General features: G+C 37.1%; 1 protein-coding gene across 1 annotated transcript in view; it reads left to right on the forward strand.

The window, feature by feature from the left end:
- The window catches only part of FAM185A (family with sequence similarity 185 member A), a 42,670-nt gene extending 18,944 nt beyond the window's left edge, over window positions 1-23,726 (forward strand). The window contains exons 5-8 of the mRNA XM_086745990.1: window positions 2,264-2,305; window positions 11,428-11,523; window positions 13,962-14,096; window positions 22,899-23,726. Coding sequence (XP_086602116.1) covers window positions 2,264-2,305; window positions 11,428-11,523; window positions 13,962-14,096; window positions 22,899-23,014 — 389 coding nt within the window. The 3' untranslated portion in view covers window positions 23,015-23,726. The remainder of the gene's footprint in view (window positions 1-2,263; window positions 2,306-11,427; window positions 11,524-13,961; window positions 14,097-22,898) is intronic.
- The last annotated feature ends 1,230 nt before the right edge of the window (window positions 23,727-24,956 follow it).

Genomic DNA, 24,956 nt, shown 5'->3' on the forward strand with positions numbered 1-24,956 from the left:
TAAACAGCTGCATGGTGGTTTATTTGCTTTTTCTGTGCATCAGAATAACCCTCCCACCTTGAGAGCCTTCAAAACAAATGGAAGGCATGTAATTAATACAATATAAAGTGATGCCTTTATTTATATCCCAAAAGGCATCTTTTGCCCCTTGTCCTATACTCATCCTAACTTGTGGTACTGTAGTTTGAAGATTTATGATGTTTATGGAGAAGCAAAGCTTATACATGATAGAAAAGATAACTATTTCTTCAGAAGCAATAAAAAGAGAAACACTAAGCCACTGTCATCAATATTGTGTTAAAACTATTATATTTTGGACTTTATAGTATTCCACTACAGTACTGAAGTCAGTTGGATGCAGTAATTGAACTAGCAATTACCTCCAGTCAGGTCTTTCTTTGCCCTTGATATGTCCAAAAAAATACTAGGCTTGCTTAAAAATTGTAAGTTAAGCATTGGCCTTCATGGAACAATTAACATGAACAAAAGCATACTTCTGTGCACTGTCTGTAGATGCTGCAGGTCACAACACAGTAGGACATTCATATCTGCTTTACAAGCAACTTTTGACCTAGCTAAATGTTTGCAGTGAGCCCATCACACTGATACGTTTACATTATGCAACATTAGTCATACCTGCCATATAAGTTTGTGGTTAATAGGGGGTTTTTATTTCTAAATGGTTAATATTTTTTCAAGGACTTGCTTATCAAAAAAGAACACAAAAAAAAAAACAAACCCCCAGAAAAACAAAGAACAGACCAGCAAATCCACAAGTCCCAGGGGCTGTATTCAGACAGTGTAATCTAGCTTCTGCTTCATGGGGGCTGCTAGCTGACAAAAGCCTAGGCTTTTTTTTTTTAGGTTGTACAAAAATAAGTACTAGTCATTATAAAATGGGAAAAAGGGTAGGATAATTATAGTTTACCTTTTAAAAACAGCAAACAGTAAAGCCAAACATCTTTCAAGTTAATTGAAATATGGTCTTGTTTCGACTCTGATTTCAGAACCCTCAAGTATTTTGTACGGTATGTGCTTGAAATTATGAATTTAAGACTGTTGATGATAGGCTGCTTTTCTAGCTTTCAGCCCACGAACCACTAAGAAAAACACTACAGGTCATATACAGTGGAATGCATTCTACCCTAATGGTTGTTTACTACTGTGTAATTACAGAAGATAGGAGCAGAGCTTGATCCATTTGCAAGTTTTAAAGGCCTCTTCCAAAAGATATGAAAAATGTTGTGAATACTGTTATTACTAAACTGGACTCAATTACTGTGATGGACCTTATTTTTCAATCTGTATTCCTCCTGGGAGAATGAGGGAGGGGCAGGAATTACATGTTGTGGTTCAGTTTTTAATTAAAACATTTTCTGTGGGACAGTTATACATGTGCAACATACGTGGAACTATGGAAATTCCTACCAACTTCATTACACTGTTAGTAGCTATGTATGGCTTTTCTGTTACGAGGTATGTCTGTCCTCCTTCAAGATTCTCTTGATGCCATGGGTGAAGGGGAAGAGTAAGTATTTTGAGATTTTAAGGTGAAAACACCAGTGCCCGTTCAAAGTAATGCAAGTTCAGGAGGAGACCATTCTACATTTTTTGTGCCTTACATGCTCTTTTGTTTGATGTACTTCAGTTTGTCCGACACACTCGGATCTCACTGAAGTAAATGAAAAGCATTGACAGGGGGTCGTCATGTACATAAGAGTAAATTAGGGTGGAGTAAGTAATGTTCAGTGAGTCCAGCAAGCAGCATTTGAGGATGAAATGAAAAATCTCTGAAGTAGGAGAGCATGTTTGTATGTATGTATATAAAAAAGGCAAATAGAAACTGCTTGCCTATCCTATTAAACTATTTAAATAATCCATAGCGCTGTTGCAGGCATCAGAGCAATTAAAGAAGGAAAAAAAAAAAAAGCCCCAAAATAAAATAAGAAAATACTGTGCTTAAGCTTTGCAATGCCTCTGCTTTTCTCTCCCTCACATCCAGTCTGTTTCTTTAAGCTTTACTCAAGTGGTTTTTCTTGTCTGGAATCACTTAATTGTTACCCACATGTGTTGAGATTTTTGTTTGTAAAGCAATAATATTCAAGCAATATAACTGGTTTATGCTATTTTGCTTTTATATGCAAATCAGATATCATGCTACAACTATAATGCCCTTGTGTAGGATCACATTACTTTATGATTTCAGAAACCAGTTAAATAATATGCTTTTAACATTTTTTTTCCCCTTTTCTTTTCCTAATAGGTAACACCAGCCTTCAGACTAAAACAGGGAGTATCACAGTAGGTAGGTTCTATCTTCTCTCTGAGAACCCTTTACTCACTCTTCACTTCTCATTTCTAAAAGCTAAATATTCACAGGGAAGGTGAATATTTAGGGGGAGGTGTTTCCTCACAGATGTTTCTGCCCTCTTTTCTTTTCAGGAGTAGCACTGATATCTCTGTAGCTGAAGGAGTTCTTTTCCAATCTTGACTGTCAGCCTTTTGCTGCTGGGCAAGGCACACTGTGTAGATTTTTGTACCACAATACCTGCTAGGTTTTGTACAAGTTAGACTGATTCTAGGTGTCATCTTTTAGATTAAGATGGGATAAAAAGACCCAAGAAAAGACTAAGTGTGCCTCAAATGCAATAATTTTGCCTTTAACCTGGTTCTTTCTTACATTTGTTGATATCAAGGATTAGCTATGTTTAATTTCTATATCACAAGACATTAATAATTGATATATTACATATTGGGGGAAAAAGCTTGTGATAATTTAAACAGTGTTTCAAAACGATTATGCTAATCATTGTTCTCCCTTCAGAAATAAAAACAGCTCAGATTTTATTTCAGGAACTTGAGCTTTTATACAACAGGATATCTCAGAAATATCAAGTATGGTATACGTTATATCAATTGCATTATTCTAAGAAAATATTAGGGCCCCTTCTTTGGCCATTTTATAGTACATCAACACAAAAGTGAGAAACTCTCAAATTTTTGTGGCAGAAAACTGAAGTAACAGAATCTTAAACAAGGCTCAGTGTCTCTTGAATGTACATAGAAGGTTTTCCCCTTTTGTAAATAAACTTGGTTACAGGCCCAAGTCTCAGACTTCTGCAAGTAGTAGTAACCATAGTCACTTATTAAGCATTGTTCAGGGATGAGCTGTGCTGTTGCAACTCTTCTTATGTTTCTAAGCGATCTATATTAACATTCCTGGAAAATGAATGCAATACACATTCTTAAGAGTTAGTCATTAAACCACAGAATTAAATAAAGCTTGCTAGTCTGTTTTTTCCTTCTGTTAAATAAACTCATGGAATATCAAGAGTGTTTAAATAAAGGTTTCTTAACACAGGAGGTAGCTTTTTCCATCAACAGATGATTATTTTCCTTAATTAACTAGGTTCAGCTTAAACATTAAGACACGCTTTACAGTTGAATAAACTTTGTTTTTCAGGTTTCAGTTCTGAAAGCACTAGTTAGACTTAATGTTTTCCTAAAGAGCGTTAAACATCCTTTAGATTTTTATGGATTTTTCCAAAGGCAACTTACTTTTAAGGTGCAGTGGTTCAACTCTCACAGCTTGAGAAAGAAAATTTGAAGTTTCAAGTGAAAGGTATTTTGTGTATGAGAAACTTACACCACAGGATAGTTTGTTGGATTGCCAGAGACCTGACAGGGATTTGCTGATAGAAATAGGAAGAACAACTTGACTCGGATCTTCCAGCTTCCCTGGCTGGGTTTTTATAGGGATGTAGTTAATTCTTTCACCGGAGGCACAATTTTATCAGTTAACTGAAAAAAAATATATACTCTTCTCTAGATTTTGAGAGATCTATTTAGAAGTCAAACTAAAATATAGTTGGGAGTGCTGGATTTTTTTTTTTTCAAAATATTTTGAGAAAAACACAAGTGACTGTGACAGTTTCTTATTATTGTATAAATCTGCAACAAAACAGGAAACCAATGCCATTGTCTGTCACTCCCTTTAACTTTCTGCTTTTTAAATTATTAATAGAATAGTCTAATTTGTGGGGGTTTTTTATTTTGATATTACTTATTTGTATAAATATATTTTAATTTTTTGAAAACTCTAACCAAAATTCAGTGTGACTTTAAACATCTGGCATATGGCAGTCTTTCACAGTGACACTGTCAAAATACGAAAGTAGGGATTATTTCTTCTTAATTTTTTTTGTACAGTGAGCTTTGTTAGTCACTGACAAATTGTTTTCCAGCCCTATACTAGAAGATTCCTACTTCTAACAAATGTTCTATGGGTTTTGAATAGATTTTAATTTAAGACAACCAGACCTATTTTTACTTCTAGTTTAAGTTACTACTTTAAATAATTATTAGAAATCTGAGTAGACTTACAAAATTAATGGAGTAGTTAATTTTTAGAACTAGCTTAATCTTATAACTTTTTAATTTGGTAAATTCATAGGTAAACTCAGGTTGGAAAAGACTTCAGGAAGTTGCAGAATCACAGAATGGTTGATTGGAAGGGACTTCTGGAGGTCATTTTGTTCAGCCCCACTGCTCAAGCAGTCTCTAGTTTCCAACCTCCTGCTCAAAGCCATGCCAGCTGTGGGGTTCCTCAGGGCTTTATTCTGTGGTCTTGAAAACTTCCAAGGATGCAGACTGTACAGCCTCTCTGGGCAAACTGTTGCACTGCTTGACTGTCCTCCAGGGTGAAAAAGATTTTCCTCCTATCCAGACTGAAACTCTCTTGTTTCAGCTTGTCTGTTGCCTGTCCTGCTGTTACCATGCACCATCTGAGAAGCTTGGCTTTGTCATCTTGATCACCCCTCACAGATACTAGGGGGTCGCTCTCAGGTCCTGAAGCAGTCTGCTCTCCAGGCTGAGCAAGCCCTCAGCCTCCCCTGATGGGAAGGTGCCCTGTGCCCTGACTGAATTCAGCCCCTGCTGAATTCACTCCAGTTTATTGATGTCTCCCTTCTCTTGGGAGCACCAGTACTGGGTGTTGTATTCTAGATGTGGTCTAATAGGTGCTGAGTAGAGGGGCATAATCCCTTCCCTTGATACAGTGTCTGTGCTCCAGTTCATATTGCCAAGGATACTGCTGGACTTCTTTTCTGCCAGGGCACACTGCTGGCTCATGTTCAGTCCTGCTAGAATTTACTTATTTCTCAATGTTATTGGTATAGTCTGATTATATATTCTCTACTCTGCTGCCAAGTCAAATTTTCCCCTACTAGCTCAAAAAAAAATAGTTTTTCCATACTGGATCACCTATGTTTAACCCGATTATGCATTGAAGAAATGAATCTTCTCTGTTTGGTATAGTCAGAAATTATAAAGCTTATGGTGGTTGTCTTGTTTCAGAGAGGAGGAAACAGCCTTAACCAGCTTGTGGGCAGCAGGGACTTATTCTGGCAAGGAAAACTGTGTATTAAGATCCAAGAAACTCTAATTTGTATTTTTAAAATATATTGGTGTCACTTTGCCTTATTCTGCTAATTTTTTTCTTCAGTAACTCACACTTGATGACCTAAAGGTTTCAGTGAATTGCTATGATGCTTACTGACTTACATCAACAGAAACTTAAGAAAGTTGAAATGTTCTTAATTGTTGAAAACAAATTTGAGTATAGTTCTGACATGAAAGTGAACTGAAGTGTCTGAGATCCTCCTTTGTCATGAGAGAGTGTCATAATAAGGCAATTCCCTAGTACTGAGACAAAACACCAAAGTTTTATTTTAAGAAGGGAATCAATTATGGAAAACTATGGTATTTACAAAAGTTTTGGATAACTGAAAAATTAAACAACCCTGGTGTATTTAAAAGTAATGCTGCATTTGTGACTTTTGTCTTGGGAATTCAGTTTTTAATACATGATCTAGGGAATTCTTAAATTAAAAACATAATTTCTGAATTCTGTTGAAGACATTTACTATACTTCATAAAGTATAGCTGTTAAATACTCAGCTCTTAAGTACTTAATACTTAAATACTTAAAAAATAAAAAAATTACCCATTCTCACACTTGTCTCTTAATAGCAATTAGTTCTATTGATCTAGTCTTTGCCATCAGCTTGAAGTAGGTTAATGTTCTGTCTCTCATTTTAAGTCTCCATCTTCCAGCCTTGTATCTCAAAACTTGACCTTCTGTGTTCTGCTGGTGACAGACCTGTAATTTTTTTCCCATTGTTCCCACGCTTTCTTCTACACTTTCTTCTACACCATCCTATACAAACGATCCTGCTCTCAATGAGGTTGGAATCAGCTGCTTTTTCTTATCTCTCAGTTGTCAGACTATGAAAAATGAAAGTTTAAAAAAAGTCCACTATGAGTTAATATCTACTGAGTTACTACTTGGTTTTATCATCAGTCTTTTGTTCCCATTTTCCCCTTCCCTCTCTGTTCCTTTTGAATGTAGATTATATAGCATTCTGGACAGAGCTTATGTCCTGGAGAAACTACTTCCAAAAACTGAAGCATACAGAAGAAGTATCTGCTGCCTGAGAACAATAGGCTTTTCCTTGCAGCTTAGAAGAATAAACATTTTTACTTCTGTAGGTGTTAGCAATAAACAATTTTGGTGATGTTACGTCATGTATGTTTTATAACATCTCGTATAATGGCACTGAAGATTATGGATGTTGTTACAGTAGTACTTAAGTTTATATTGGATTTGGAGCAATATTTTAATTTTTTTTTACTCTTGATAAGATATATATTTTATACTTGTAAAATGTATATCTTGCTACAGTTGTCAATACCTATTTGTTCATGGCAGAAAAATGAAGGAAAAATACAGAGCTAACCAGTCTACATTCCAGACAGTAGAAATATAAATAGACATCCAAGTATGATCCAGTTCTAGTAACTTCTAACAGGCAGTATTTTCCTACAGATACGGTGTCTGGAAGTCTTTCATAGGATGCCACAAGTGGAAAAATAATTGATTTTTCTGAAAAATTGTTCCTTTCTTACTAGTTGGAGAGCACTGAAAGCTCTTGATAATTGAATCCAAAATGCTCTTATGTATCCTTAAGTACGATCACTATTATTTAATATACATTAGGTATGTTCTAAGAAACGCAGTATCCTATAAATATAAGACTTGTTCATTATATTTCAAACATATGTTTCCCACGTGTACCACTCCTAATCTACAAAAATTTGGCTAATGAAGACGAAATTTCCATGGATTTAAATCAAGAGAAAAAATATGAAATTCTGAATCTATGCAGAGACTAATGTATTCATCCTTCTTGGAAAGAAGCAGCTATGGTATAGAACTGCGTTTCTCATGTTAAAATACAGGGCTGTGTTTAGTGTTGTAGAATACTATTTATTTATTAGATCTGGAATGCAAAACCCAAAGTGCTTTTCCTGTTAGGACAATATACCTAATATACCATTGATGCTGAAGAAATCACTCTGTAGTTTGAGGGTTTTTTCCTCAGTAGGTCAGCATTCTCCTTAAATGTACTAAAACTAAGGTTAACATTTTCCTACTACTCCTTTACAAGTGTTATCAGCTATAAATTTTGAAACTGTAAAAATGAAATTCTGTTATTAAAAGGAAGCTGTTATGTTCTGATCTGTAATAAAAAGTAAGTCCTAGAAAAGAAAGCATAGTGTTTAATGAAAAATGATCTTTGGAGGTCAATCTGCAAGTAGGGTCACCTAGACTAGGTTGCCCAGGACCATGGCCAGACAGCTTTTAAATATCTCCAAAGATATGCCAATATACCAAGGTATACACACAAGATCCCCTCTGAGCTTTCTCTTCAGAGAAAAGCTGAACAGTCCCAGCGCTCTCAACCTTTCCTTGTCGGTATGGTGCTGCAGTCTCTTAATAATCTTTGTACCTTTTTTGGACTCTCTCCAGCATGTCCATCTCTCTTGTACTGGGGAGCCCAGAACTGGACAGACTACTCCAGATGTGGCCTCACCTGTGCTGAATAAAGAGGAAGAATCATCTTCCTTGACCTCCTGGCAATGAGTTGTCTAATGCAGCCTGGATACCATTTGCTGCCTTTGTGGCACGGGCATATTGCAGGCTTATGTTCAATGTGGTGTCCACCAGGACGCCCGAGTCCTTTTCTGCCAAGCTGCCATCCAGCTGGGCTGTGCCCAGCATGTCCTAGCACCTGGAGTTGTTGCTGTGCAGGGGCAGGACTTTGCACTTGTTGTTGAACTGAAAACAGAATTCTGGGCATTTCTTATGTGCCCTTTAATGTAGTTTCAAAATACTACTTACTTCATGTGTCAGTCTTCATAAATTAGTTTAATTTTTCTTAACTAATGAGAATTAGTGTCTTTGTTATAAAACACACTGCTTCTATTTGATCCTGAGCACATACAGATTTGCCTATTTGGGACCAGAGTCAGATTTCCTCTTTTGAGTTATAAAGGCTAATATAGCTGGTGTCTGTTGTGGAAAACTTATTTTTCATAAAGAGTAACAAAAACTTTGTCAAGGACATCTTGCCTTGTTGCCTTTTTTTTTCTTCTGTACTAGTAAATTCTTAAATAGCTGAAGTTGCTCAAGAGTGACCACGTGTTCTCTTTCCAGTAGAACGAGTCATCCTTGTATTTCCCCTTGAGTTGTCAGTCCTTAGCAAAATCTGAATTCAAGCTATGCACTTTTTTCTTGTTTTTTACTTTGTTATTCACATTGATCTCAGCTAACACTGGGTGCCTATTTAAAAATAAGTTGCCTTAGTTTTGTTCTGTCATAATAATAAAACATGTATTGTCTCCATTATGATTTCAGTTACGTATTTTGTCCTACCAGATTGTGTTACTTAATGTGGGGTCATTTTTCTTGTTGAAATTTTTTTTTTGGTATATAACCTCATCTTTGCCGTTTTTAATGCATTTTCCTTCCCCCCCCCCCCCCCCCCCGTTCTTATTTGTCTAGAGTTAGAGACACAAAACTTAAACAGACTTTGCAGAAGTGATGAACAACTTTAAGTCTCTTGGCATTTATTTGTATATAAGCATTTGTATTGAATATCATATCCATAAAATTCTTTCTATAAAACATATTCAGATGTTTCCATAAAATCTATTTCATATTATATCCATAGATCAAAGCTAAACAGGTATTGTCACGTCAGCTTTAGTGTTTGGTTAATGCTGCTGATGTTCTCAGTGTTTTTGAAACTTTACTGTATTTTCTTCTGCTATAAGAAACTTCTGCTTAGTGTTGTACTCTGGGGGTCAAAGTCTAGCAGGTCGTCAACCCAAAACAGTGTTCTGTATTCCCTCAAGTTGTTTTTTGGTTTGGTTTTTGTTTGTGTTTGTTTTTTTTTTTTGCTTTCAAGGTAAATCTGTGCTTGTTTACGTCTTCTGACAGAATCCAGTCTCTCACAAAATTAGAATTTTTGTGTATGTGTGTATATATATGTGTATAATTTAAAAACTAGAAATGAACTGTCCTGAAGTGGGGCTGCTAGATTTGCAAAAGGCATCTTTCCACTGTGAAGAATCTCATCAAGAGCTGGTTTTGCATCTGAAGAGTGGGAAGAGGAAGGATTCACGGAGTAAACACTGGACCCTGTAAAGCACCATCAGCTGGTGGTGGTGTACAAACTGTTAGGAGTTGTTGTCCCTGGAGAGGGTCGCTGTCCTGTCACAGGAGACTCTTCTTCCTTTGTAATGCCGATAAAGGAACTAAGGGCATGTTTTGTTTAAAGCAGAAGAGTCAGAAGCTGTGTATTTCTTGTCTGTTGCCAGCAAAATCTCCATCAATGTTATGTGGAGTTTCAGTGATTGGCTGTTACTAAATTTGATTGGGAATATCTGCAAAAATAGCTTTTACATGAAAATGTTTATTTATTACTACAAAGAGTTTTCATTAAAAAGATTGATTCATATAAAATTTTTCTGTTTTGATGACATTCATTTTCAAACTTATGAACTTTTTTTTAAAGCTATCAATAAAATGTTTTGTTCGGACTTACACAAGCAAAACTTTTTTTCCCAGTTCATTAATTGCAGTTAATGAAGAGTTCATTTTTTTTCCTTCAGATTTGGAAGATAACTTCTTTAACACAATCTACTGAGATGGGAAAAACATTCCCATCCAATTCTCATTGTTACTGGTTTCTTGTTAGTCAAAGACAGTCTCAGTTTCTCGGCTGACTAAATATGGATTGGCTACCTTTTTAATTACTTGCCCCTCCAAAGAAAGCAGTTTTAGCTGTGGGATGATAATCCCTTTCTATGTTTTTACTTTTGTTGTTATACACTGATCTTCTACATCTGTGCTTGAGATCTGGCATCAGAAAAGCTTGAGGTGAGTGTGTTTAGAGCTAAAACTGTATTGGCAAGCTTAAGGCATTAATGTTAGACATCCTTGTTATGATTAATCAGGTTTGATTTTACTTTAGCTAGCTCTGAAAGCTTGACTGTTTCTTTTTTTATGCACATCCAGAAACTGAGAAAAACAGTCTCTATCAGTATTTCAAGATTTCTTGCCAATACTTTAATTTCTAGCAGTATATCTAAAAAGATTTCACTGACTGCCTTTTGCACATGCACACATGTAATTTTTTTACGTTTCTCTAGAGTTGCTTCATAATTTCTCTGCAATTTTTATCAGCTATGAGTCTCCAGTAATTGGCAAGTCAACTCTTTAGGACTTCACTATAATATTGTGGAAATTCGTGTATTTAAAACTGGAATCCATTGCAAGTAATTAAAGAATACTTCTCAAGTGTACAATTAAAGCTTCTTAAAGGCTTTTTGTTTGTAAAAGGGTTTCTTCAGAAAGTTTTGTTATCATAAATTTAAGCTAATAAGGTATGGAAGAAAATGTAGGGGTCTTTATTCCCCTGGAACAAATGCTGTTTTCCTATGTATATTAAAGCGCAATAATTATCTGAAACATTTGTTTAAAGTTCAGATGTAGTGAATCAGACTTTACAAAGCCTGATACACAGGTCTTTTGTGTACTAAGACATTACAATGCATAACTGCCTGTTTGCATGGAGCAGCTTTCCTGGTTAGAGTTCTCCCTGTGCAGAGTCTGAGCAAATGAACTCTTTTGGAAAATAAAATTAATCTTACTGTTCAGATTTTGATCTTGATCTTCACACAGAGATGAATCCATCTTTGTAAAAAGAGAAGAGTGTTGTTGAGGCCTTGTGGACGCTACAAATCCAGTAACAACTGCAGGGCTGTGGCCTTGGGACCACTCTATGCCATAATTTTGTACTGGGGAGATAAGTTTTTTTCAGAAACCTGTTTTTCTAACAGGTTTCATTCAATAAATAAATATAAAATACTTTTCAAACATAGAAGAATTGATGTGGAAGAATATTAGTTCAAAGTACAAAGGAAGATTCTGGCAAATTTTTATTTTAAAAGAGTGAACGATACCCAACCACTTCTTTTTCTTTTTTTTTTTTCTTTTTCTTTTTTTTTTTTTTTTTTCAGATTCATCGGATGGAAGTCTAAAAGCTTCTACACATCATGGGGCAATAGATGTTTATGTCAGTCAATTAAGAAAAGTAGACCTGAAGTCCCAGAAAGGTTAGCAAACCAAACCAAATATTTTCTGTGGCAGCTTACAATGTAAAAGAAGAGGGGGTAAAGGATTTTTTATTTATCTGTCTGGAAAAAAAAAAATGTGTGTGATTGTTGCTTATCTTCTTTCTTTTTTACCTCATTATTAGAAAATGTGTATAAATACTTAGAATGCAGTAAACTCTGTAAGGGGCAATGATACTTAAAATGGATTACAGAATTTTTTTATTTTTCAATACTTTATTTTTTTCCTGACAATCTACTTAGCAGAATTGTGCAGAGTTGACTTGGATTACAATCTTCCTTTGCCTTGAGCACAGTTTACTCCACGGTGCTGATGTGTGTACATGCAGAGTGACAACCATCACACATTTACATTTCTTTTTCCTGGTGGATTGTCCCATTATTGAAATTAGACAGTAGAAAAATAAAGAAGAGAGCACCTTATCCTACCGTTCTTCCTTTTTTTTCCTGATTACTGACAAGGATTTCACTTCTTAGTTAAAAGCTCACTTCAAAAGTTAGATTCATAGTTTGAGTATCATATCTTCTGAATGGCAAATAACAAAGCCTTGAATACATCTTGTTAGTCCTAATTTTGAAAACAAAAACAAAATCCCCAAAAAAACACCAAATCACTACGGCATTTCTATACTTGACTTCAACATCATGTCAGACACTTCAGGTGGTTCATATGAACATGGTATTTGATACCCTTCTCATTGTCTGAGAGACAATGCCTGTGCCCTGTTAAAATTGTGCAGTTACTCAGAAGGGGAATAATGAAGGAAATGCTTTGAAATCACTTGTGTACCATGTTTCTGTACAAGCTATTCTAGTTTCACTGGTGCAAATAAATTTATTTTTATATTATTTGCTAGGTACCTTTTGAAACACTTAGTATTAAGTTACATCTCTTTCAATTAGTAGCAAATAGGAATGTATTTAATAAAAGATAATTAGTGTTATTTTTAAAACCTTGCCTGACATCTCTTCTGGCAACGCAGTTTAGTAAAGGCAAAGTTGATGAAGTTCTGTTTTTGTTTACCCCATAAATTCAGAGTAACTACTGCTGAAGCATAGAAAATGTCCCATTCATGATAAATCAGCAGCATGTGTGTTGGATTTTATGAGTCACATTAGTGAGCAACTCTCCAAGGAGGACCCAAAGATTAAGACCTTTTCCCTTTCTTATCCTAAGGCTTTTGTTCATCTAGCAAAATTTAAGCCTAAATTGTACTGATAGTCATTTGTTCATCAGGACTGTCACAGACAAGTGATTCTGCTGAATTTAAATTGCATCGCTAGCTTACTTTCTGGCTGCTACTTAGTTGTTATGACATCAGTTTTCTTAGAATCATAGAATGGTTAGGGTTGGAAGGGACCTTTAAAGGTCATCTAGTCCAACCCCCCTGCAAGGAGCAGGGACATCCCTGACTAGATCAGGTTGCTCAGAGCCTCATCCAGCCTGGCCTTGAACGTTTCCAGGGATTCAGCTTTTGGGGTGTATATAAATAAACTTTTAAATGTTTTTCTAAAGTCAATGTTGGATTTGAGCAAAAACTAAGGAGCACATATACAGAAAGTTTATTCTGATTTTTGGTAGGTTTTTGTTTTAATGTGTAAGGTTCAGCTTCCAAACATTCTGGCTGAGTAATTCTGAAGACGACTAATGTGGGCAGATTGGGGGCCCCAGCATCCATCTTCAGTCTGATGCATGGAAGCACATATTTAAGGGAGGCAGAAGTCAATTTCTGGTTTTAATCATAAGAATAGAATTATTTGTGCCACCAAAGCATCAACTTTGCTAGTAGTTTACATTTTAGTGATACATAGTCTAAACTGGTTAGTCACTTTTGAGACTGCATGTGTTTGAGGATGTGAGCAGCTGGCCCTGTGTGGTAAAGCAAAGAGAGTTGCTAGCGTTAACAGCATTTAAGCAGCATCTCATCATTCCAGAGGAGTAGTTCTTTCATAATGTGCCATGCATTGGCTGGATTAATCATCAAATCATCTCTGGTCCTTGCTTAGGAGTGTAAATATGTAACTGGAAGATGAAACAAAAGTCGTCATCTACTTGCGGGATGTATTAGATTTGTTTCCATTGTGATATGATCCTCTACCAAGAGCCATTGCTAGCAGTATGTCTATGTTAATTTTCATGTTTGCCAAGGAAATACTGCAACACCATTTTCTACATGGGACATACAGTCTTCTGGTTATGATAAGTGAAGATATGTTCATTTATCCTTTCAGAGACAAAAAAAAAAAAAAGAGGTTACTGTCTCTGAAGGCTCTTAAAAAAAAAAAACCAACAAAACAAAAACCCAAACCACAAAACCAAAACAAAAATGATTATTTGATTCAAGTTAGCTAAATAATTGCCTGTTTCGTGCTTTGATCTCAAAGTTAAACTAACTAGCTTTCATTTAAATTTATACCAGGTTCTATTACAGTCAAGGTACCTGCCTCCCTCAAAGCTTATTTACAATTGTCTGGAAGAAAAGTGGATGTGAGCTCAGAGATCCAGTTAAAAGAAACACAGAGTGCCTCCAAAGACGATCACGTAACTATAAGTGGTAAGGCTTACTAATCTTGGCTTCCAATGAATGTCTGTCTGGTCTTAGTCAAAGGCATTCATGTTTCCTTATGAGATTATTGCTCTTGGCTTCTTCTTGTTCAGATGTTCGCTTGTGCCATTGTACTCCCCATGTTACTAGATGACTTTTTTTTTTTGTTTAGTAAATGACTTGTGAATGCAAACAATTGCTTCTCTAACAAAAATCTTAGAGCCAAATTCATCTTCAGCCTTAGTCCAATGAATGTGTGGGAGGTAATCCAGAGCTGAATTTGACCCATTGCTTTGTTGGCTTACACAGTCACATATAATAAATTTCCAGGGAATGTCTATTAAGAATATAATGAAAAGTTTTCTCTGTCTATATCTGTTGAGTGGGAGGAGGAAGTAAAAGGGGTATATAGCATATTTATGAAGGTACAGTATAAATATTAAACAGTGCAGGATAGGCTGAGAAATTACGGGTGAGAGATAGCTAGGAGAAGAGCAGAAGACGCTGGAGCATGAAGGAATAGAGAGTACATGGAAGGGTGCCTGCAATTACTGGAAGCATTCTTCTAATACATTTAAAATTGAACTCGGGAATCCCAAGTCTTGCTGTTTCCTGCTTTAGAAAACAGTTGTACAATTCATTGTCAGGGTGTGCATTTCTCTCCTCCTCTCCGGACGTGTCTATCTAGAAATTAAGATTGTTGCTGTTACCAATTACTCAGTTTGCTCAAGAGGAAACGTTAACGTAATGTGTCTGAAGGCTCTAGCTTTGTTTTTGAACGTGTTATGTCAGGATGACCTGCTGTGATAGCAGATTGGGTGAGGCTTTGAGGTTTTTCTTTGGTTTTAAACCTAAGAAAATATGCACAAAACTTCTTTTTCTCCCCCATGTAAGATGATAATCTCAAAGTCAGGAAATGTTAGAAGTGTATGTACATAATTTTAATATTTAGCCTGCTTTTATAAAATAGTAGTCTTGAAGTGTATAGGTGTATCTCTTGCTGTCTTGAACAGTAACTTGCATTTCAATTTACTAGTGGTTATTAAATACAAGTTTTTTAAAGGCCACGGTTGGAAGTCCTCAGGCTAGAAACCTGTGGAAGGGACCCCACATTCCAGCAAGGCTCTATGGAATGAATTGCCTCAGCAATAAAACAACACATCTCCCAGTGAAGGAGGACCACTGGCTAGTCAGTCATCTTGTTGTTCTGCCAACATTAAAGATAAGAGTGGTGTTTCAAATATACACAGCTGAATGGCTTCTCTGGTTTCACGACCCAGTCAGTGTTTATGTAGGACAGTCACTGCTGAAGCAGATGCAATTTTTCAGCCCACCGTCCTGTGTGGAAATGATCTTGGCAGTTGAGGCCAAAAGCAGCTCTAATTAGTTAACCCTCAAATATACGTATCCCAGAGGCATGGAAATCAGCAAGAATTATGCAGAGCCAACAGCATGAGGCCACTGATTATCAGTTGTTTAAAGAGGTTACAGCATTGCACAAAAAACTATTAAACATAGATCTAAATTGATTATAATACAGGTGAATTAAAAGTATACCTTGGAATGGATTTTCTGCAGGATACAATTCAGCTAAATTAGCGCTGGCCTGAAGTAACGTGTCTTTATACCCAGCTTTTAGCTTTGCTGAGAGTTTTCTTACATAATGCAGCCACTGATTTATAGCAGCTGTCTCCTCCCTTTTCTTCACAAGCCAGTAAGAAGCAAGAAACCTGAAGGGAAATGAAGTAGTTGGTTTTAACCTGTGCTTTGCTCATTTTCTTACCCTTTTGAAAACGGTGCCTCCCCTTTCTTTGCCAAGTCAGTAACATTCCTTTGGCACGGCAAGGGAGATGCTTCCTTTGCTTCTCCTTCTCTTTACCTTATCCCATGGAGACAGTGTGTTCTTTCTGCAAGCCAAGCACTTGTCCCCTCATTCTCAACAATCTCTTCTTCTTACAGTTGATATTTGAGAATTTTCTTGTACAAGTAGATTCTGAAATAATTAAAAATCATTTAATATTATTTCTATATGATGAGAACATTATCCACTATTGAAATTTTAGGTATCGAGTCTATAGCTGTCCTGCTGCTGCAACTAAAGAAATCTAAAATGGAGAGAAAAGAGGAATTTTGCCAAGTGGAAAGAAACTCTGTATCACAAGAGCATGGCAGTTTAGATTTTTGTGCTTCTGAGCTCAAAGGTTAGTTTAAAAATAGATGATTTTTCAGAAACTGGCCAGTTCTCCTGTGGATAACACAGGAACTGGCTGCTTTCAGGGAGCTTTACTTGCCTCTGGGAATATTGTGAGAGACGTTAGAGAGGAGGCTCTCCGGTGGGAAGACAGGGTAGAGTTCTGTCACTTGGGTAAATGTGCCCCTGGTCTGTCACCTGCTCTAGGAAATCCTTCCCTGCCGCTGTTACAGCAGCTATGATGTACGTCATCACCTTGCTTCATGGCTCCCATTTCCCCGCTGAGCAGGGAAGTCAGTACGCTACAGTCCCATAAGCAGTCACACCCAGGGTTTTGCAAGATAGCCAAGGAATAGAGCGGGATTTAGTCAAAGCAAGAAGATGAAAGCCTGGAGTAAGTGCTCTAGAGGCAGAGTAATGAGAGTGTGAAAAGGTGTTTTGCTCTTCTAGAAAAGGAAGGGACGTTGCTGCGAAACTGGGACACTTACTGAGAAAGGGAAGGAACTAGAGAGCAGTGTCAGGGAGCTAACTCTTCAGAGTAATTTGCAAAGTTAAGGCATCTGTTTCCATTGACATTAGTAGGCACTCCTAAAAGTAGCGTGTATGGTGTAATGAAATGTGTTACAAACCCAGATTTCTCATACTAAGTGCTGGTCCAGCTTCCATCTGTGAAAGCATTTGGCTGTCTAATTTGAGAGTGCTTGATCAACTCCAGTAACTTTTGGTGGCGATCATGTCAAAGCATTCTTTTCCTTTCCTGGCAAAGAGGGTAGGGAGAGAGCATTCTAGTTAGCCCTTGCTGCTCAATATCTGTGCCTTCCCTGTGTCTCCAGGTCTGCCTGTATTCTTATATCAGCTGATTTAAGAAGCCTGTAGAGATCATTAACTATATCTGGAACTCTGTATGGTAAGAGGAAGGGTAGCAGGCTGAAAAGCGTCAAATATTCAAGCAGGAAAGGAGCTTAGGAGACTGTCATGCTAAAAGGGTTACTAACATATTAAAGGGCAGGGTTCAAACTCAGTCTTCATTCATATGCTTTTTAGGCCATTTTTCTAAGAAGTCCTTTTAAGTTCAGAATATGAAGGTAGGAGTAACTACCTGTGTGGTCCCAAGAGAAGAAATATTTCAATAAAAACACCAGTAAACAGGAAACAATAATGTTACGCAGTTGCAAAAATAGTGTATTAACATGACTGTTCTGTAAAACTCAAAATAATCCCTTGGCTTTACATGGCATTAGTAATACTTTACTGGAAGGTGTCCAATTTTGAGTACTGTACTTCAAAAAGGATGTGGACAACTGTACGGACTCTGATCATAGATGTAAAAAAATGATTTATGAGGGAAGACTTTAAAAAAATTTTGTTTTTGTCTACAGAAGAGAAGTCTGAGAGAAGATGCCCTTTTCCAGTATGCAAGAAATTGCTGCAGAGATGAAAGAAAAATTGTTCCCTGTCCACTGGTGATAGGACTAGAAATTATTATTTGATCTTACAGTAAAGGAAACTTAGCTACATAGTAAGATAAACTTTCTGGTAGTAGGCACTTGCCTGGTGAGGCCATGGGATTATCAGTACTGCAGATTGTGAAGAACAGGCTAGACAGCTGTGTCAGGTTAAATACAGTGCATCTCAGGAGGTTGCTTTCAGCTCCATTTTCTCTTGTCCTAAGTTGACGTGACCATCTGCTCCCACCCACACTAAAGGAAGGTTATGAGGCATGTGGATCGATACATTTGAGGACTAAATGAATGCAGCCAGTGGGCGTGCTTCCACCCACTTTCATTGCCAGCTTATGTGTTAACAACTGTAAGCTTAGTGGAAAAACTCTTGCAATCATTCAGGGACTTTCTTTGCATCCTTGTAGCTGATGGTGCCAATTTACAAATCTAATTGTCTGGAATACAATTCCCCCACACACTTTTTTTTCTTTTTTAAAACCCATGTAAATCTTCCATCTTTGAGTGGTGCCAGGGACTTATCTGATTCCAGATCTTTCTCCGTCCGTGGCTCCAGTTCTAGTGCCAAGTTTATATCCAGCAGCAACCTTTGACCTGATGCCATCCATCTGCTTGGTGCCGAGTGAGCTTTTAACTTTGGCAATCACTCACTCCATCTGTTTTTCAGCACTTGCATGAGTTTCCTTGGTAGAAGTCCCACAGTGTCACAAGCGCTCCTCAGAGGCTGTGGATGTTTGTCTTTGTAGGTTATTATGTCTCTCTATTCTTACCTTCTCAAGTTTGCAAACCAACCTCTCTGTATTTTTCTCTCCTCTTACAAAGAGCATACTCTTTGGGAATTATTGTCTTCTCCCAAGTCGAGATATACTTGCTCCCCGTGTCATCCAGTGTGACAACAGTTGCAGCAGTTAACACGATTTTTAGCTTTTTGTACGAGTCCCACTCCATCAGCACTAGAGCTTTGCTGAGCCACATCTGAGCAGTGTTCCTCTTCGAGCCTTCTGGTGACCATGCACACAGGTAATAGGGTTCACTCTTTCATATTAACTTATGCCTTCCCTCAGAATTCTGTCCTGCGTGTGGAGAAGAATCCCATTGTCTTCTCTAACCTCTTTGTTTCCTATGAAAGTTTCCAGCTTATGGGTTGATCCAGCATCCAATTATTCTTTTGGTCACTAAGAACTCCTTAGATGACCTTCCTCTTCATGTGCCTCTGGAGAGAGTCAACTTGTCTAATTACCAAGTCCCCTTGAAAAGATGGACATTGATACCGCTGTCCTATTTCTGACTTTTTGGGTTTTTCTTAATAACATACTTAAGTTTTTTCACCGTGTCTCGTTCTCCAGGTAGATGGTGGTGAGAAGCACCTTTCTCCTTACAGCCGTTCACTCAGGCATGAGTGAAATAGTAAGACTTTCACATCTGCCTGAGGTTAGATCTGGATTCCCCTCTGGAACATAAGGGATTTAGACAGATGTTTCCTTCCTTCAGGAATAACTTATTTCTCACCGCTCACACAATGGCTCCTCATACAGTCGTACTGGGAGAGCAGCCTATGAAGTGCTCTGAGTTACCCTTTAGGATTGCTTCAAAGCCAGTGTGCGAGGAGGGAGCTGACTGCATGGGTCTCATATACCATGCACAAAGCTTTTCGGATGTGTTTAACTGCTTTTGTTATCAGCAATTCTGTATTGTTTACTTTAAGGTAACGTCTGCGTTTTTAGCTGCATGGAGTTCCGGGGTTAAATACAAACACAGCTGAAGGGATGGTGAATAATGTGAGGCAAGCAGCTTGCTGTTAAAAGGGAAATAATTGAAAGGGCTTGTATTATGTCAGTCTGCTGAAACTTTAGTTTTTTCTGAAATTTAACAGCTGTTCAAGTGTAGCACTCCTTCTTCCCGCTGTGCAGCTGACTCCGGTCTGTTGCGTTCAGAGTAACAATTCTGATCCCAGGAGTAACACTATCCACTGCTGAGTCCCTCCCTGTTTTATCTGTTCTCAAGGCACTTCTTCAAATTTTTTTCTTCTTTCCTAGAAGCTATTTTTATTGACTCTTTGCCCCTAGAATTGAATGGGAAGAGCTTTACTTTACAGTGTCCCTCTAAATGCTGTTCCTCTGTGAAGCCTTGATCCTTAAGCAGTATCTTAAAAAAAACAAACAAAAACCCAGGTTGTATCTGGAAAAGATTACATTCCTTCAAGTCAAATAGAAAGTTCATCCAACTTCTACAAAACACATTAGATGAGATGCTATCCTACAGATTTTTATTGGTTTCAGCTTGCATTTAACTCAAGCTGTTCACAGCCTTTCTGAGATATAACACAGTCTGAACAACATTTAAAATATGCTCTTCTTCATGTGTTTTATTTTATGAAAACAGAGCTCTCTAACTTCTCCAGTCTCCAGGAAGGCAAGTGAATAAACAGTCAGTACTTGACTGTGTAAACTTCTGCAAAGGTGTTCTCTGCCTTTAGACACCACACATGGGAAAAAAAAAAAACCCAACCTTTTTCCTGGGTGTTAAATTGAAAACATGGCCACACAGCATACTGGTGCATCTCTCTTCTCCTGAGCTCATGCTGTTGTCTTGACTGGTGGGTATTGAAATTAATTTTTTTTTTTTCCTCTTTATTCTCAATCCAGCAGGCTATTGGCTTTCATGATTTAATCATGCTAGCAAAGTCATCCTCAAAATCCATTTATGTTCCCACCGTATTCAGAGCACAGGCAGTGAGTACAGTTAAGACCAAACTGTCATCAAAAGGTCTCCAACTAAACCTTGTTGCTTGATTAGCACCTCATACGCAAAGCTATTCAAATATCTTAAGCTTGATTTGAACCTGCTACTGGCCATAGGCTTAATAACCTTAAAATAGTTTGAAGATCTTCATCCCTAGGGAGTGGAACTTGACACTCACTTTCCTGCAGGCAGTTTGATATTTTCTGCATTCCCTTCACGGGCAAATCTCCAAAAGAAGCATAAGGAACAAAACATTCTTCTAAGTTCACATAGCAAATGCAAAATGAGAAACAGAGCTCAGACAACAACTGAGCTTTAAAACAACTCTTGTTAATTTGTTTCTATGTTTCTTCAAAATTCTTCTTTAAATTTTAGCAGAAGTGTAGCAGTGTGTAAGCAGTGTCTGACTCTGTTCATTTACAGGGCTGATTCTGTGCTGCAGTGTTTGTTCCTTGTACAAAAATACAAGCTATAGTGACAAAACGTGAGAGAGAGGAACTGGGACCAAGCACTCCAATGCACACTTTCTGGAAATACATCTCTGCCTACATTTATTGTGTCCTTTCTCCTTATGAAAAAAAAAAGCTGTATTTTTAGTGCTCTACAACTCTGTTAAGGGATCAACTGAAATTTTCCTTTATGCTTCTTTCATGGTTCACTTTTTGACACCTGGAGGCTCTTTCCTGTTTAAAATTCAGAGTGATGCAATGTTTTAAGGGCTACCTCTACTTAAAAGACAAGATTTTGTTTTAATTTCTGTTCTGTATTTTCTGATATAATACTATTGCAAATCAATTATTTGGGAAAGCTTTCTGAGGAATTTTGATAGGACAAGGGCTAATGGTTTTAAAATAGAGGGAGGTAGATTCAGACTTGGTATAAGGAATAAATTTTTTATAATGAGAGTGGTAGAACACTGGAACAGGTTGCCCTGAGAGGTGGTGGATGCTCCATCCCTGGAAACATCCAAGGGCAGGTTGGACAGGGCTCTGAGCAACCTGGTCTAGTGGAAGATGTCCCTGCTTCTTGCAGGGGAGTTGGACTAGATGGCCTTTAAGGGTCCCTTCCAACCCTAACGATTCTATGATTCTATGAATTGAAGTTTCACATTTTAACAGATTTCATGTGCAACATATTTGCCCAATTTTATGAAGAATATCATAGATTTAAGTCCATCATTAGATGGGGGCTAGAACTGTGCATCCTGCCTTACAGTAGGAATGACATTGAGACTGAGTGGGATTGAGACTGCTGTTGCCTGGAGCAATCAGGAGTGCAGAAATTGTACCAGGACATCGGTGTGGCGATCCTTGAAGGCATGTTGTAGTCTGATACCAAAGGACACTGAAATGCCTCTTCATTCAGTGGGAGAACTCATCAGTGTTGGACTCCTCTGAAAATCCTGTATCTTTAAACAATACCTCGGCCTGCTAGTGAATTGATGTGGGTTTGGCCCATACCCTTAAACCAATTCCACTGAGAAGTACCAAAGTGCTGAAATGCTATTGAAACATTCTGGCACATAGGTTTGAGTTGTGGAAAGCGATGCAGTGATGTCAGTTGGAGTTTTGCCACTGTTTTTGACGTGGCCAGAATTTAATTTCAGCTGTGTTACAGGTCAGAGCAAAGCATGTTTGCAAAGTTGCTTCAGAATCTGCTTCCCTGCCATCCCTCATGCTATTTCAGCCTCAAATTAGTTCTAAACTTAGAATTCACTCAGTCACACAAACACTAAAGTGATAATAAAAGATATTTTGTAAAGATAAACCAAAGTGAAGGTTGATCTTGTGATAAACGCACGATTTGGGACTTAAAATATCCCAGTTTAATTCCCAATTTGGTCATAAATCTTCTGTATAAACTTGAAAGGTTACATATTCTCTTTTGGCCACAGTTTCTTAATTGTAAAATAAGGGTAAGTTGAACTTTCTCCTTTGTCTGTTATACAGTGAGCTTTTCAGAGCGTGACCATGCATACTAAGTTTATGTGAAACATTTAAGAACACAGACATCTCAGGGTTGGGGTTTTTTTTTAAGCCGTTATCATAAGAAAGCAACATGTCTGGTCATCTGGAAAATCAGGTCTTACCCGTGTCTCTTTTCCATGCTCACAGTAAAGATTAAAACTTTTCAAATTACTTAGCCAGATTAATGTCTAATGTAGACGTATATCCTAGCCCATAGTAAAAATGATGGTACCATATAATAAAAAATCTCAACTCAATTGTAATAGCATGTATGGGAAATGAGATTAATGCAAAAAAGTGTATCAAGAGTGACATGGCAGAAGCCTCTGTTAAAAATATAAATTCTTCCAAATAAAAGTCTTACAAGTATTGCCAGGGAGCTTGAAAAAAAATGCAATGTGAAGATGATATGTTTACTGTCAAATAAACTAAACAAAACTCTCTTTTCCAGGTCACATGAATCAAAGGAATGAAACAGACAAATGGATTAAGGCTGACACACAACATGGCAAAGTGTGTCTCAAAAGCCAAAGCTGGATCCAGTCTGTCAAGCTGAAGAGTTCTTAAAGGTGAAATAGGCCAAAGAGATTAAATCAAGAAATTATAAAGGAACATTTCTGTAAAATTATGAAATTTTGTTGATCTATATTCTTAATATAAGAGAGAAACAATTTTAAAAACGAGGATGTTTTAACCCAAGGTTGGCCTGTGACAGTCGCTGGTGCTTAACAGGTCTGGTTTACTTTTAGTGCCTTTTAGGAACAAGAAGATCTTACATACTCACAATTTGTGTAACGACCCATTTACCACATCAGTTTAAAAGCTGGTAACTTTCAAACAAAAGTTTGGAGTCATCATTTAAGTAAATAAAAAGCATTTTCTACATCTGCTATTTGAAAATACAAAAATTTACTTCCAAGATGACATGCTATGTAAGCTATTATATATTTTTAAATTAAATGTCTCAGTACTGTGGGAATTCTGCTGGTTTATGCAAAATGCAGAGAATCTTGTTCAACAAAATTATTTGTATTGTGGATAGGATAAAACCACTTTCAGAGCTGTAGTTCTTATTTGCTCTTCTCACTTGGTGTTTGACCCCTAAGCAGTTTTTGCCTTGTCAATAGATACTGTATATGTAAAACTACTCACATGAAATGGCAGAACTTGCTCTGTGTCATCCTGAACCACTTATTTGTGGATAGAAATAAGAACTCTAGCTGCATCTGCCACTGTTTGTCTGCAAAGAAACGCCTTTAAAATAAATACTCAAAAGTGCCGTGGGTCTGGCTGATTTCAAGGAAGAACACTCCACCAGCTTGACTTCAGATAAGATTCCACATGAACATTCCCCTAAAGTAAAAGCTACCAAAGAATGAAAGTATTGGCCTACTAACTGAGAACTGTAATCTATTTGTTTGCTACATTTCCAGTGGCTTACTGTCAGCTCCTTGAGGCAGAAAGGCACGGGAGGGAGGTAAGAGAAGTGTCTATGCCCTGCACAAGGGCATACATGATTTTTGTGGGGAATTTTATGTAACTGAAATACAAATACACAGTAAAGTAAATGGAGCTTTTAAAAGCCATTCCATACATATATATGGCACCTTATAAAAGTACTGAAATTTGTGTTTTAAAACTGAAATGTAAGAACTCATGACAACTGAGTGGATGGAGAGTAGCAAAGAGGTTTAAGAGAGAGGTTTAAGCAAAGAGAGCTCAGGGTTTAAGTTGTGTATATGTGTGTGTGTATGTATATATGTTAGATCATAATGGTACATTATTAAATTAACTTCTTCTTTCCCACAGGATTCCACAAGAGGTATAATTGCCCCTGGCTAATGGCCTTCAATAGTCAAGGGCAGCATTTTTACTATAATTCAAGGTGGTTAAAAACTCCACTCTCTGTTTGATGTTTTGTGTACTGTTTGTTAGGATGAGTTGGGCACTGATGTGTATGACAAATTATTGCTTATTTTAAATGTAAACACTAATATATAAAATGTTACTGATGTTATTACTAAAAGCAATATAATATTACTAGTTACTATTATTATTACACTTTTAAATGGTAAAAAAAATAAATGTGTAATGGTTTTAAATGTAAAAAAAATAATTTGAAACTAATGATTTCTGTGCACTGCTGCGGACAAAGTGAAAGAAGCACCTCTAAATTCACACCGCACTGAAAAATAAAAACAGTGTAGTAGATATTTCACAAAATCGAGTCCATGTAATGGTTCCATCGTTCACCCAGAACACAAAGCCTGTCAGCCTCGGGGATCAAGTTGTGCTTTTTGGGACTGCTCTGTCAGCAATTTAAGGGAGAACATACTTGTTATTTCTTCAATGTTCAAAAGAAAGCAAACAAAGGCATTTGTATTCTAAAACTAGCTGGAATTAAACATTAGGATTGCTAGTTACTTCCTTAAAGAAGTTTAAATAAGCCATCAGAAAAATTGTACTACCACTAAAGCTACTCTGTTTATATTCTTTTCAAGCTAATAAA

This window comes from Chlamydotis macqueenii, chromosome 1 (genome assembly GCF_036417535.1).
Source record: "Chlamydotis macqueenii isolate bChlMac1 chromosome 1, bChlMac1.mat, whole genome shotgun sequence".
NCBI lineage: Eukaryota > Metazoa > Chordata > Aves > Otidiformes > Otididae > Chlamydotis > Chlamydotis macqueenii.